This window comes from Lissotriton helveticus, chromosome 6 (genome assembly GCF_964261635.1).
Source record: "Lissotriton helveticus chromosome 6, aLisHel1.1, whole genome shotgun sequence".
Classification (NCBI taxonomy): Eukaryota; Metazoa; Chordata; class Amphibia; order Caudata; family Salamandridae; genus Lissotriton; species Lissotriton helveticus.
The window spans coordinates 2,056,842,240-2,056,858,499 of NC_136067.1; the positions used below are offsets into that span (position 1 = coordinate 2,056,842,240).

Here is a 16,260-nt window from a genome sequence, read left to right on the forward strand (position 1 = left end):
TGTGCTGCAGGGGGAAGGGAGCTGGGAGGAGACAGCCGGATCGGTCCGAGCCCGGAGACCAGGCAGGTAGGACAGTGGCACGGGGCACTTGGTTATTCTGTGGATTATTGTAGCCGTCCCAAGTGGCTAGGCTTCAGGGCGCTTCATCTGTAACTGGAAGACAAGTCCCCGAGGGTGCGGGCATTGTGTGCGCCAAGCGATACCCTGCCTGCCTGTCTGCTCTCTTTACTGGAGCGCTGCAGCCAACTGTGTGAGTACAAGTTGTGTAAGACCCTTCATTCACATTTCGTTCTCCTAACTGAATGTGCCTGTAGCTCTCGGAGTCTTCTCAATGTGTCTGTTGGCAAGCTTGAAACCCTTGCTTTAGAGTCCAGCTCTACACCTGGATCTGATGGGTCCCTTGGTCTTTTTTTCTGCCCGACACCTCACAAAGCACTGTCGCTTTTCTGAAAAATGTTATTAATGTTGCACATTCGATTCTTTTTCCTGCTTCACCTCATCATGAATCATTGAGTTAGTGCAGCATATGCTCTGAGCTCACAACTTTCTTTACTGCCCTTTCCTCAAACACGTTGACATTCTCGAACACGGCACAAGGCGCTGTGGTGTACTGGTAGAGGTAAGAAAACAAACTGTGTGCGTTTCCCCATATCTGCTTCTCTCCGACACGCACTCACCATCATCACTGCTTCATCTACACGAGCATGACACTGACTAGGCACTCTCTCAGTTCTATGTGGTCATATACCGAAGTCTTTTTTGGCCACAAAATGTGGTGTATCATCTAGAATGTTCCCTTGATCTTTTGTGAGTGCTTTGCAAACGTGACCATAATGCATAAAGTGCTGTATCCTGGAGTGTACTATACGCCTTCCTAGCTTCTCTTTTGTTGAAATCCATAATTCAAACTGGTTGCAAATTATGCAAAATACGTAATTTGTAACTATGAACTCATTCCTGCGAGAAACAACTGCTGAAGCTATAATTAGTATCCAAAACCTTAAAAAGCATGCACTTTGCCTATTTGTGGTTCGCAGTGGTACCACTGCCTTCCCAAGTTCACTGCCTATACACTGCAGACATGCCTTGTAGCCAAAATTCCCTTGCTCGTGGTAATCTCTGGGCATGGCAATGCTTCACTGGCAGAGAGCACCACTCACCTTCAGCCAGTACCCATAGGGCATGCCCTCAGTAGGGCCTCCTTGATCTTCTGCACTGATGCCCTGTTCCAAGTAGGCCTGATCGCAGTCTGTACGTGTGGTACGGTCAATGTCAACCCCATTATATCTGTCATTCATTAACACTACGACAAGCTGCGCATTGCAAGTTACCGAATGTACAAGTACTCGCGCCACCTTCAAGTGCACAGCATTGGCAAAGTCCTGACGAGCAAACTAGCGAAGAGACGGACTACTTAATGTTTGACATAGAAATGTATGAATTTGGAAAGTTTGCAAATATCTTAGCTACTTGTAAAATGCCTGTTCAACGCAAGGGCAGTTTCAAAGCGCTGCAAATGTCACCAGCCTTGGGGTTGGGAGGACCGAAGCAAGAACCGGGACTCGAGCCTGTGATCGCAGGTCCCACCCACAGCTCTGCCCGGGGGTGCGATGAGGCATCTCGAGTTCTATAGTAAATGAAACATTACCGTTATGGCTTGTTAAAATATAGGGCTTCAAGACGGCCTCAGTGTTGAGCTTTCATGTATCAACCTGTTGTATTGTGGGAGATGTAGTCTTGGCCAGTTTCAATTAAACAAACGGGACCAAGATACCGGTTAACAGGAAACGTACAGGGCATAACATTCATTAGTCATGAAGACAGCTTGTACCTCTAAAAATCCGGAAACCCTGCATGCGAATATGATGTTACGTTAAATGCACTTGAATCGCACAATCCCAACCTTTCACGATCCGCGTGCCCTGTCCGGCTCGCCCATTCACTGGCGTGAATGCGGTTGTGTGTAGAAATGTGTCCCTCAGAGAGGCGGGCAGGCTGGGAGCAGACTGGTATGTGCATTGCTTGGTGGTGGGTTATAGTCAGGGAACAAATCCTAAAAAAATAAGTGGGGATACAGAGTGCAGATACAGAGTGCAGATACAGAGTGCAGATACAGAGTGCAGATGCAGAGTGCAGATGCAGAGTGCAGATGCAGAGTGCAGATGCAGAGTGCAGATGCAGAGTGCAGATGCAGAGTGCAGATGCAGAGTGCAGAGTGCAGAGTGCAGAGTGCAGAGTGCAGAGTGCAGAGTGCAGATGCAGAGTGCAGAGTGGAGCTTCAGAGTGGAGCTTCAGAGTGCAGAGTGTCAAAAGCAATGCCAATAGCTCTAACTTTAACAAAGGCAAAACCATTGCATTGTAAATGCTTGTTCTATATTAACATCAGGATCCATAGCACCTTTGCTATGCTAATGTTGCCCAGTGCAGGGCATGTTTCAGAGAATCCACTACCTGGTATCAATTTCAAGATCGCTTCTGTAGGAAGAGATGAAGCGGCATGTCACCAATGAAATGTACAAGCTGATATTGTAGGCTTTAATGAAGTAGCTCAGTAACAATGTATAGGAGAGATGATAGAAAAGATCCTTGAGGTTCACAATAAGTGGAACTCAGTTCGAATAGAATGATCACAGCTCAAATTGGTGAGTCTGGTTTGTTAGGAAGGAATAGGGCCAGGTTGAATCTTTCCCATTAAATACATATTGGCTTTCAAAGTTATTCAAATAGCGTTCTGTGTTCGATGGCACTGAAGGCCACCGACAGGTCCACAGAAAGAAACGTACAGACACAGTTAGCGACTTAGAAGTCTGAGTCTTACTCATTGTACAGGTAGAGTGAATAGATGTTTTAAACAAAAGAAGGAGACATTTTGCAAAAATAGAAGTAGGGCTAAAATTACACATCGATTGTGGGGTGCAGAATTACTGAAAACACCATGCTCACCAACGCAGTAAACGGAGACACCAAGGCTCTAAGAGGAATACATTATATACAACTTTTACTGTAAGTGCTAATTAAATTGATTTCTGAAAAGGCTTCTGCCTAATCCTGCCCGGGTACATATAAAAGCTTGTTCAGTCGACCCTGTCTGAGAATGGGAACAAGTGCTGAATTTAGTGACATTTGCTGGGACCAACGATTAAAAGCTGGGACTTCCCAAGAAAATCCAGGACACCTGGTCATCCTATGGTTAGGCTTGGTGAGGAATGCATCTTCAATGCAAATGATACGAGTCACAGGGTTGAATTAGCAACCATTTGCCCTGAGGGAGATCTAAGAATTCAATCAAAAAATGTAAATAATATTGAGCCCCATTGCTCAGGTGTGGTAAACTGCTGAGGTGGCAGGGGCCCTGCCTCAGGCAGCAGGGCAGCAACCTGGTCACCGTAATGTGAGCTCCACACCAATATTGTGGGAACCCTTTACACAACCTTTGCCAAATTGCAGCTATCTGTCATGCTCTTTATGGTCCTCTTAGTGCAGTGTTCCAAGTTCTCATACGCCAACAGTATTAGTATTCTGTATAGAATGTATGGGGGGTTCAAGAGAGACCGTGGAGAACAATCAAGTTACAAAGATATAAATAATAAAAAATAATAAACAATAATAAATAGTATTATTAAATAATAATAAATAATAATAAACAAGTGCCCTCACACTTTCTGTGCACTTGTCACTGTGCAACACTGGTACCCAGGCACCACAGACCACCTCTGAGAGCCCACAGAGGCATCATATTTAATGATATTCAATGGTGACGTCAGAGTTGAGAAACCACTGCAAGGTGGGGCCCTCTGGATGTCATCGCCTCTGCTGTGTTTACTGTTTTCAGACCAAGGTCGTCGAACCGCCACGTGGCACGCTCGCGCTGCGCACCCGGAGGAGCGAAGGCTCGTGCTCGGACGCAAGCGCCGTCCTACCGTGCGTCAGCACGCAGAGCCACGTGCCATCAACCTCCATAACCGCTACCGGTTGGCTGCTGAGCCCTCATGAGGGTCGAGGTGAGGAGAAATGCTGTCGCTTTGCACTGGAAGGAGACACGGGTGAATGAATTGGGTTATTTTGTGTAAACGCCTGCCTTATATGCCAATAGACCCGGTTTAATGTGAAAATTAATGAGCTATTACCCACCTGAAATTGCTTTGTTTCATAGAAAACAATGGGTAAAATCCATTCCCCGTTTTTTGTTTGTTCAAATTCACCTTTTCTGTTCTTTAGTGTTGCCATGTATGTCGTCTGCATTGTTTACACAATTACACAGATTACTTGTTACAGGTGGTAGAGCTGTTGTAAGGTCAAGGCAGTTATCTGGTCTGGCTCATGGCACTTCTAAAATAAAAAGAGGAGACTCTCTTGGGCGTGCACCGAAAACAGCTTATAACAAGGGCTCCTGGTTTTATGGTATTTATTTTTTTGACATTTCTGTCTGTATTTATCCATATTTATTTTTGGGTCATTTTATCGGTATTTATCCACATTTATTTTTGTAGCAAGCAAAAGAAGACGCTGCAGCCAGTATTTTTCCAAATTTATTTAAAGTGGCACTGCCCGCTTACACTCAGTTGTAATAGGTTTAGATATATTTATATATATATACATCAAAGTAAGTAAACACAATCTATTCATCTGAAAACTTTGCCAAAATAATTTAAAGAGAACGTAGGCCTAAACAGACCTTGAGTAACTTGCATGAGGAAACCTTTACTGTGGGGCTGTGCAACCTACTGACCTTTAAATCCTGTCCTTCTCTTGTCACATTTGATGTGCCTTCAAAGACAGAGGTCAAATGTCAAGCTGTGTCTTTGAGGGAGTAACCCATTCTTTTTTCCCACTGCAAAACTATTTCCCTGGGATTATTTAGGCCTACTTAGGAATTATTTTGGCAGATTTATCTTCCATTTTTTTTAAACGGAGAAGATAATTTTCCAGCCTACACTATGATAAATATCTATTTATAACTTGCTAAAACGCAAGGTGACTGATCATTTTTTTGAGGGGAGGAGGGTGCAAAATGCTTTGTGTCAGTATCAGAAACAGTCTTCCACCAGAGCCAACACAAAGTATAATTGAACTGGACCCGGAGGTATTGGAGAACTTTACCAGAGCGTCAGTTCAATTTTACCTGTTCATATGCATTGTTTACAGGCATGTGGGAATGAAGTGATATGCTCAGAATCACAATTGTTTTCCGATGCAGCGTCCAGGATTACCCACTGAAAGTATTTAAATGTATTAACTGGCCAAAGTGTTTCCCCCTGCAACAATGGGGCTGCAAAAATGTGTACACAATAACGCAATGCACTCCTCCCCTTTCTTCTCTGGAGTGAATCTGAAGTCAAGGGACTGCTGAAAGCACGGACCCAAGTAAAGCAATGCACATTCTCTAGGCGAAGGCACCTAGAGGCAGGAGCAACAGTCCTCAACACTGCCCAAGCTCACCTTAATAAAGCAAAGCACTCTCAGACAATCAGACGCTTCACACACCCAGAAGCAGGCACGTAACACCCATTGGGCTCAATGGGCTTCAGCTCCCCCTCTTCTCCCCCCATCACTGTCTTTTCCTTGCCCCGGCCATCAGTGCTAGATGTTCACACTGCCCACCCAGTTCTTCACATTACCCAACAGTGCCACATTCTAACACTGTTCACCAGTGTGACTTTACCATTCTGAACCCCACAGCCTCTTACTCACAATGTTCATTGTGGCAGCATCTTAAACTGCCCATCACTTGCAACTACACATTTTGCCCTCACTGCCCATTCTTCATACTTCCCACTTGGGGAGATCCTCACATGCCCCCAATTGCCAGTCCCTCATGCTGTCTATCAGTGGCAGCATCTCACACTGCCCGACAGGGTCGGTCCATCACATTGTTGATGTATGTCAGTAGCTGACACTGCCCATCAGACTCAAGGCCCATTTAGTCCTAGGACTCTTTGCTGTGACTAAAAGCTGTAAGACCATGTTTGTGCCAGCTGTGCATGAGTGAAGTGAGGGAACGCAAGGAGAAGTGGGGTGTAAGGCTGAGAGTGGATTCAGTGGGTGAGTGTAGAGTACGCGCAAGGATGGAGGCGGGCAGTACATGTGAGCTTGAATTGTAAAGTGAGAAAAGAGATTGTGTGAAAAGGTGAGTGTGTGTGGTGGTGCAGATTGGAGTAAATGAGAGAGTCGAGCACGTATGGGAGTGGACAGTACGCAGTGGAGAGTACGTGGGGAACCCTGCAGCATCAGGTACAAGGCGGCTCTACCTGGCCTGGCCGACAAGATGAAAGCCTCTGGAAGTCAGGGGGGCCTCTAGTGGCCCAAACATGCTCCAAATGACCAAGAGACAAGCAACCTCCATCTGTGCGTCAGGATGTCGAAAAGGCCCTTCTCCAGAGAGGCTTTACAACCCCTAAAGTGGCCAGATAGGAGCCGAGGGGGCGCCGCATCACTGAGTACTTAATGCGCCATTGACACGGGTTCTCGGCCCCTAACCCCTCGCCGCGGTCCGAGTCCACAGCATATACTGGCTCAGCAAAGGTAACATACAGTATTGAGCAGGGTACAGGTGAGGCACTGTAGCGAGTGGGAGGGGACTATGACTTCTGCTGGATGTGCCCTCTTCATCGCCTCTCCTGGAACCAGCGCCTCCCTGTACTCTCTACCCTTCTCATTACACCGTCTCTGATCTCTTCCCTTTACTCTCATCCCGTGACTTTACCCTCGGCCGTTACCTCCCCTCACTTCTCTTTCCGTACCCTTTAACCTTGGTCTCTTTCACTGCAGTCATCAGGTCTGGTCCTTATCATCTTTCTTTACTCTCCGATCTTATCTGTCCTATGCAGGCGATAATAGCCCCCCCCAATCCCCCTTTTGTGTGTGTCTGTCCGGGCTGAGATGCTTCCCGGGCACACACACAGCCACACCCGGATACTTCACAGTTCTTTCTAAGATCATTCACTTCACTTGTTAGCGAGGCTTTGTTGTTTTTTTCACCCCTTCGGCTGGAAGAATTAGCTCCCCACCCATCTGAAATTTTTATTGCGCCTCTGCCCAGAAGTGATACGGGGGAGAGCATCCCAGATGGGGATGACTACCCCAGGCTCCCCTCAGGGGTCCTGATGAATGACGTGTGAAGGGAGCGTGCCAAATGCGGCACTAAGAGTCCTCCCTCTTAGTAGGGCGCCTTTCATGTGCAGAGAGCAGCCTGCATTCTATGCATCAGATCAGGCGACCCTGAGCTGAAGCACTTTGTCAGTATTTTTCTGTTTATATTTATAAATACAGACGAAGGACAAAAAGTTTTCCGTTTGCATTTATAAGTAAAAATCCGTTTAAACGGAAAACCGGGAGCCTTACTTATAACCAAATATACAATCAGACACTCGTCACCCCATGTACACTATTATCTCAGACACATATAAGTGCATCCATACAAATGGAGTCACAAATCTGGACCCAAAAAGCAACCATATATTGCACAGAGATAGAGAGCCCAAAAGAAATAACACAATCAGGATTTATTTAAAATAACAATAGAGAAATACACAAATTTACACGTTAAAAAGTATTAAAAAAACTTCATGAGAGACAAAGAAGTGTCTGTGAAAAATACAAATTCATCAAACAGTGGGTGTTACCAACAAGAATCAAGTGTATAAATACCATCAGTCTATTCACTCATTGGTTGTATTAGACATGAGGCTGTTCCTGGATATGACCCAATGTAAAAATACATTACATTGGGGCATACACAGGCCTGCGTTGCAGAGAGGTGGTCCAGGCCATGTCCCTTTTTACACCTCTCTGCAACACAGCTCTGTGACGCTTCCTGGTGGTACCTGGTGGGCTAATTGGACCCCAGGGACCCTCAGGATGCAAGGGGACTTAATCCCCCAACTTACAACGTGCCGGGGGGGCGCGTTTGCAGAGTGGTGGAGAAAGGGGACATGGCCTTTTTCTACCTCTCACCAATCCCACTGCGTGGGGCTTGCTGGAGGTAAAAGGTAGGCTGGTTGGCCCCTAAAGGACCCCCAGCAGTGAAGGGGACTTCAATCCCCATCCAAGAGCGTGCCAGGGAGAGTGGTGGGCAAAGTGGGCATGGTCTGATACGAGTACTTACCAATGCTGCTGTGTGGGACTGACTGGAGGTAATAGGAAGTCGACCCCCAAGGATGTCCTTGGGGGCCAACTACCCCTCTTGTTACCTCCAGTAAGTCCCACACAGTGGGATTGCTAAGACGTCTTCGGAGGCCATGGCCCCCTTTCTCTACCACTCTGCAAATGTGTCTCGTGGCAGATTACGGGATGGGGGATGAAGTCCAATTTAGTCCGGAGGGAGTTTCGGGGCCAAGGATCCCTCCTGGTACCTCCTGTAAGTCCTACGCAGCGGAATTCCTGAGCGTTGGTTAGACGCCCAGCACCCTTTCTCCACCACTCTGCAAACACGACTACTAGTTAAAGTAGCATATTTCTGCACCTGTGACTTAGAGGTAGTTTTAATCCCCCTGCTTATTATGTACAAGGGCCTTACAGAGGAGGTCATGCTAATCACAGGGGTACCCCAACACATAGTGTTCCCTAGTGTATGTAGGTGTTTTTACTGTATTCTAAATGTCTTTTAGCATAGCACTGCCTCTAGGCCTGGTTAGTCAGAGTCAATTACTACCAGTACCCATCTGAAAAAGTTGTGGGCACAGGATGATTTTACAACAAGGCCTGTTCGTTTGTTGGTTCTTTCAGCACATTTCTTCTTCTTCTTGCACTTTTCTTCGTCTTTCTGGACTTCTGTTGCCTCTTTCTGCATTTGTCTTGCTTCTTTCTGCGCTTTTCTTCCTCTTTCTTCACATACCCTACCTTTGTAGGCATAGTTAGAAATTTCCATTTAAAAAACCTTAGAAATTCACTAAAAAAACCATAGGTTTTAGGGATGTGATAGTTAGTTGGAGATTTCACTCGTATAAAACCATAGAAATTTGTCTGTTATAGTTATAGTTAGTAGACCTAACTATAACTCGCGCACCCGCAATGCACTGCTGATCACGTCACATATTACATCACTCAAGACATGCTCAGTGACATCACTGATGACATCACTGATTACATAATCTACTTGATCATCTGATGCAGCTCCTCATACCCTAATAAAACCTTTCATAGACCCACTCTAAAATACAGACCACCAATATCGAAACCATAGACAGACCACTAGCAGTTAGTACATAGCTGCTCAGTGATTCATACATCTATACACACATCCACCCACTAACCGTACTGTCACTCATACACACAGTCATTCATCTACACAGCCACTGATATATCCACTCATGAACCCATATAGACACTCACACACTGTCACTCACCCAAAGAGTTACTCATACACCTGGTCAGTCATGCAAAGAAACTATCACACACCCATTTCTTTGCTTATACAGTCATACACACACCAGCACACTTATTTCTACAGATACTAACACATACTTACTCGCTTAAACAATCACATATAGAAACACACACTCATCTATACAGATCCTTTTGCAATCCCTCACTCTCACATATAGTCATTTATATACTCCAACACTCACATATACTGCTTTAAAACATATGTAGTTACTCACACATGCACCACTGAGACATCCATTTACTCATCAACACACCCATAAACACACTCACCCACCCATACAGGTGTTTCCATATGCACTCTTGAACCTATACACCCAGTGAAACAACTACTCACATATCTATGCACAGAGTCACACCCCCCACCCACCCACAAAGACACTCAGGCACCCATACAGATACTCAGACATCCAATAAATAACCCATAGAGACACTCATGTAGCTACTCACTAAGCCATGCAGCCGCTTACACACTAACAGACTAATAAAGACATTCACAGAGTTTAGTCTCTAATCCATTCATTCAGTAAGACACATTTAATCACTCACTTATACATTCAGTCACACACCTACTAAATCTTCCATTCAGACACTCATACACCCACTCATACTTCAATACTCCTTGGCATATATATATATATATAAAACATATTTTTATACTTTATAGAAACACACATTCACTGGATGATGTCATCTGTGATGTCATTTTAGATGTCATCAGTGATCACTAAGCAAGAGTGTTCCACATGGGCCGTATTATTTTAACACTGATATAAATCTCAATTTTAATTTTAGAAAAGGTGACAGATACACAACATACTGATTAATTATTCTTCAAAGATAAGAAGTTTATTATTTTCATCTTATAAGTGCTTATATATTTTTCAGTATAATTTCATTTTATTTGAAAAGTCATTTTATCACAAATACAATACAATGTTCTAAAGATATATACAATTTCACAAAAAAGAGAAGAAGGAAACAATCTATATAATTCTGTAAATGCAAAACAGAGACACAAAATACATTAAATAAATAAATAGACCCCTGGAAAAACAAACTCAAGCATACAACAACTCACACTATCATACACATACTTCATCCACTACAAAAACGACTGAAAAAAGGAAAACTGGAATCAAAATGGCAGAGTAGTCGTGCCAAGTAATCGGTCTCAAGGAATGAGAACCAGCACTGGGTCATGAGTGATGTAATATGTGACGTCATCAGCTGTGCATTGAGGGGGCGCGAGTTATAGTTAGGTCTACTAATTATAATGGCCGAATTTCTATGGTTTTATACGAGTGAAATTTCCAACTAACTATAACGCCCCAATATATATATATATATCTGGGAGCACACTGCACTTCCCTGAAAAGATTATGAAAAAAGTGTTAGTTGGACTAACTCACCTCCATATGTGCTGTCTTACAGAATTGCGTGGGTTATCGTAGACTGATACGGTTAAACCTTGCTGGGTAGAAGTTGGGAGTCTGTATTGTATATATGTATGAGAATGTATATATCTGTATATATATATACAAAACAGAATTTGCAGTATATGTTTTACAATGCCCCTGTCAACTCAGATATGTGGGCAGCACCAAACATGCTGTCCACAAACGTATCCTCCAGCACCTACGTGCAATCACAAATGGCGATAATACCTATCCTGTGTCGCGTCATTTTAGAGATGTCCACCACAGTGATAACACCAGCCTTAAATATTGGGTGATTGACGCAGTCATGAACATTAGGAGAGGAGGGGACAGGGATGCCAAATGAAGAAGGCTCAAAACTAAGTACATCCTTTTGCTTAATACAAAGACCCCTGTAGGCCTTAATGTAACAGAAGATCTATATACATGCTTGCCATAAAAACTTATTATATAAAGAATCTTGTTTGTTAAATGGTCTCCTCCCTGTGGTATGCATATGTCGGAAAAACCCGGCTGGGTGAAACCACATACGCACCATGGGAAGGCTGCGACTAGATCTATATCTAACAACAATTACTGAAATCTGCTGCTACCTATAATGAATTGTAATTTGATTTTAAAAATCACCTTTGTTGAGCACTTTACACAGATAGGGACTGTATGGAACTTTATTCCCAAGGAGTACTCTGTGATTTAATTTTTGGGATTTTTTCAAACATTCACACAATGTATGGACTATTTAGCATATGTTTATTTATATTGATTATGATAATATGGTAAATCATGTGGGTTGTCAAAAGATATGAGCAAACCAAAAATAACAGGTTACTAATTTGATATAAAAATAACAGCTTTCTGTATATACTAGACATATATTTTACCTCAGATATATTGTTCAAATAATCAACATTTGGTATAGAGTGGGACTCTGGTTTAGGATAGGAGAGAGTAGCGTATTTTGCACATGAAGATGGGGGATATTATGCCCAACTTGCTATATTTTGCACATTTTGCGATATTTTGCACTATCATTATGTACTGTAGGCAATATTTGCTCATCTTTAGGAAAGCACTTGCACTTTAAACTAATCCCTCTCCATGAGTCAATTTTCAGATATTTATTTATTTCAAACAGTATTATCGAACAGAAGACATAATCTGCTTTTTGATTATCATACAACATTGTATAAAACCTGAAAAATCAATCTTGCTCATACTAAAAAATGTATTTGACTATGAAATTTTCTCTTTATTTTAACCCACATTTATCTATTCTTGAGATGATACCAGCAAACGTATTTATTTACGGTATTTTACTGAAATTAGAACGTAAATATTTTGATAAGATTGCTGTATTTCACTTATCAGATTGACGAAGTATGTCTTTTATGTCCATACCAAAGACTCACAGGTGGTGTTAATTATGTTATAATGGAGAAGTGTGGCTCACTGGTTAGAGGCGGCAGACCCGTAAGCAGAGAACGGCCTGGGACCAGGGTTCGATTCCCGACGCGGCAGGGTCGTGGACCAGGGTCAGCGGACTCGATAATTCTCGCCTCGGTGCCTACTCTAGTCAGAAACCACACTCGGCAACTCTGGGCATCAGCTTGCCTCATCTTCACAACGGCCCCCCCAGACCGCCGGGGATGCTTGGTCGCACCTTAGAGATACCCATCAGGGACCATCTCTCAGGGTGAGCCAGGACGGGTTCCCCAGCGGTCGAAGCGTGGAGATACTCCTCCGGGAGTCGATTCCTAGCGCTATATAAACCCGCAATTAAATTAAATTAAAATAACACGTGCACTTTAAAAGGGCTGTCCTCTCAAAGTAACGTTGTCATGTGAACAAGGCTCAGTTGAGCCGAAACGTCTTTGACTTTTTTCTGCTATTAAAACTACACCACCTAACTGGTCCGTGTACTGCTTGCCGGCTGGTGAGACTCCTAAGTGCAGATAAAGTAGGAGACGGACCACTGGAATCACAGGTTCTTACTTTATTGCAGCTGGTAAAACAGGAGGGCAATGCGCGTTTCGGGCTTCAAGAGCCCTTGTTCACATGCAATGAACTAGTGCAACTTTTTTGTTTTTATAATGCTTAGTGAATAGCATAGACTCCGCCCTTCAAACAGTCACATGACTATAGACATAGACAACATCTTGTGTGTTCTATGACAATTATCCGTGCAAATACGCAAAAATAAGTTAGACACATTTATACATAAGTTAATTATTTTCTTAAACATAACAATCATGATTTTATCAATTAAAATTTATACAAGTGTCTCTAAATGCGAATTTGTAAACCAATAGCAGGATAAATCCATTAAACATTGTGTCTCTGAGTCTATAGTAGGAGTATTCAAGTGTTTTTGAGGCAGGTTAAATATAAAGTGCAAATGACAGTGCTGGACTAGATCAACGTCTAACTGTGCGTAAAGTGCAATCACGCGTGCTATAGGGAGTAGCAGTGTAAAATATTACAAATACATGATAAAGTGACCTGTGTAAAAAATGCATAAATGCTTAATCCGACAATTAGGATACACTCTCAATTTTGTCATTCTAAAAAGCATCATTTAAAACATTTTAAACATGTATAAAAATATTATCATGTTAAAAAAGTGATAAAAACACCCATGAATAAAAAGTGCTAAAATCCTAAATAGTGATAAATATGAATATATACAAGGAAGTGAAGAGTAATTAACTGAAGTTACGTTACCGTGGCTAACAAGGAACTTGCCTAGCCACGGAAAACAGGGTATCGAAGATCAGATATAATTAGAGAAAACTAGGACATACAGTTCATTTCGGGAGTGATCATCTCTAGGTAATAGGGAACCTGACTACCTGAGGATATTTAAGTTATTAGGTCCCGGGGCTTGTATCAGAGAAAGTTACGTAAATCCTCAGTATTGTTAAGCCCGTTTGGCCACATGCTGTCGTATTCGAGGATAAAGCGAGATTCTAGTTGCCTTGGTTTAAGCTCTCGATTGCCACCGCGCCTAAGAATGGGAACTGAGGCTACAACATAATAAGTTAGGCAATTAACATCTTTATTATGTATACTCTGGAAATGACGAGCCACCGGGTATGATTGGTCACAGTGCAGGATGGCCCCAATATGCTGCAGGATCCTGACGTGCACCTGCTGCTTGGTACTGCCTATGTAATTGAGGCCGCAGGTGCACGTCTGGACGTATACAGCATATTCAGTTTTACAGGTGTGGTTGCCAACAATGGGTGTATCCACTGATTTGAACGGGGTACTGTAGTGAGTTTTATTGATGCCGAATTGGCATGCTCTACAAATAGAGCACGTGCGGAACCCAGATGCCGGTTGTAGCCAGACAGCTTTTTGTTTTAATTCTGGACTACTTTGGTCCAGCACTGTCCCCATACTTTGTGCTTTCCGAAACGTAACTAGTGGTTTGTTTGGCAACATGTTTGCTAACACTGTGTCCGTCAGAATGGTTGGCCAATACGGTTAATAATTTTTCTGATCTTTTTCTCTTGACTACTGAATGCAGTAATACATCTAGGACAGTCATTAGAAACTGCCACTGTTGAGGTTACTGCAGTAAGATTATTATCAGTAGTTTCTGGGAATACAGAAGATCTAGGTCGTTTGTCGGCTCTAGCCAGAGCTCGATCAAACACCTGATCAGAATACCCTCGAGCTTTTAATCGTATCCTTAAATCCATGACACATTTGAGAAATTCTTCATGAGAGCTACAAATTCTTTTGATGCGAAGGATTTCACCTAATGGCATGCTTTCAATGGTGTGCATGGGATGGAGACTAGACGCATGCAGAGTTGTGTTACCTGCAGTGGCTTTTCTGTGTAGGGTCGTTTGTAACCTGTTGTTTTTGTCTATATAGATTCTGACATCCAAAAATTCAATTTCTTTGGCACTGATGTGGGACGTGAATTTTAAGTTAAGGGCATTGTTATTGATTTCATCAATGAATTGACAAGCTTCCCTTTTGTCTCCCTGCCAAACTATAAAGATGTCGTCTATATAGCGTAAAAATGTAACCATTTTTTCTCTGGCCCAAACCTGGTGTGTGACGTTAAGAACCCGCTCCTCCCACCAGCCCACGTGTAAGCACGCGTAACTGGGGGAGAAGCAGGCCCCCATCGCCACACCTCGGAGTTGTTTCCGAACCTCTTTTCCAAAAGAAAAGTAATTATTGTGTAAACACCATTCCATTAAGCTCAAAATCATTTTGTTATGCTGATAAAATTCCAATGGCCTTTGCCCTAAAAAATGAGCTGTCGCATTTAAGCCACAACTATGGGCAATGCTAGTATATAATTGCTCAACGTCCAAAGTTATAAGTAGCATATCTTCCTGCCATTCTAGGCCTTCTATTGTTTCCAAAAAGTCACTCGTGTCGCGCACATAGCTGGGCAGTTCGCTTACCAAGTTTTGCAGAAAAAAGTCAATGAAACGTCCAACATTTTCCCCACTGCTCTTGATAGCGGAGATAATTGGCCTGCCAGGTATTGGTGATATTCCTTTGTGAATTTTAGGTATTAAATAAAAAACCGGTAAGACAGGAAATTCGTTGAGCATGAATTTGAGTTCGTCACCTGAAATGAGGCCTTCCCTGCGCCATCTCTGTAACAATTTTTTCAAATTTTCATTAGCCTTTTTGTAGTCTTTAAGATTGGATTTAGCATAGCATGCATTGTCCTTTAGCTGTCTTTGTGCCTCCTGGATATAATCTGGTTTTGGCCAGATAACAAGGTTGCCGCCTTTGTCGGCAGTTTTTACCACGATATCAGGGTTGTCATTAAGTCTTTTGATCAGATCATAGTAATTGGCTCTTTTCTGATTAAAGGTTTGTCTCTTCTGATTGTTAATTTTCCTGTATAGATCTTTAATTTCAGTAATGATACAGTCTTGAAAAACGTCCACCGCATCTCTGGTCATTAGCGGTACAAAATCAGATTTGCCTTTGAAGGGGGTTATGCCCACCCCTTTCTGTACAATGTTAATTTTCTCCAGTCTTCTTTGGGTGTTGAGGTCTTGTTCTGGACCCATAGGTTGTGAGTCCGTTGCTTGATTTAAATCATGACAGTCAAGGAGCGCTGGAATATCAGCCACTACTAACTGGGGGTTGTTAGTAGAAATCTTAGCCTTAGCTGGATTGGCAATGTCTGTACTTGATTTGAGATGTTGCATTTATATGAAAGAAAAGGTTGCCCTGCATGAGAACGCACTCACAGGAAGTAAAGCCACTTAATTTGAGGACTGCAACTCGTTCTGGCTCCATCCGCGAATCCTCCCAAAGGGGCCTTACGCGTTTCGAACACCATCGTTCTTGATCACAGGGGGGAGGAGCGGACCCACACCAGTCAGCTTACAGGCAGCAGGGAAGCACTTACCACGATTACCATTCCGGTGTTGGGCGCTCGAGAAGGCGCAAGCCG

General features: G+C 43.1%; 1 protein-coding gene across 2 annotated transcripts in view; it reads left to right on the top strand.

Annotated features, from left to right (window-relative positions):
* Positions 1-3,870: 3,870 nt before the first annotated feature.
* Positions 3,871-16,260, top strand: part of LOC144762020 (uncharacterized) — a 604,519-nt gene continuing 592,129 nt past the window's right edge. The window contains exon 1 of one of the 2 annotated variants that reach the window (XM_078647186.1): positions 3,871-4,001. In XM_078647186.1, coding sequence (XP_078503312.1) covers positions 3,990-4,001 — 12 coding nt within the window. In that variant the 5' untranslated portion in view covers positions 3,871-3,989. Of the gene's footprint in view, positions 4,044-16,260 lie in introns of both variants that reach the window. The other variant, XM_078647185.1, reaches the window with a different exon arrangement.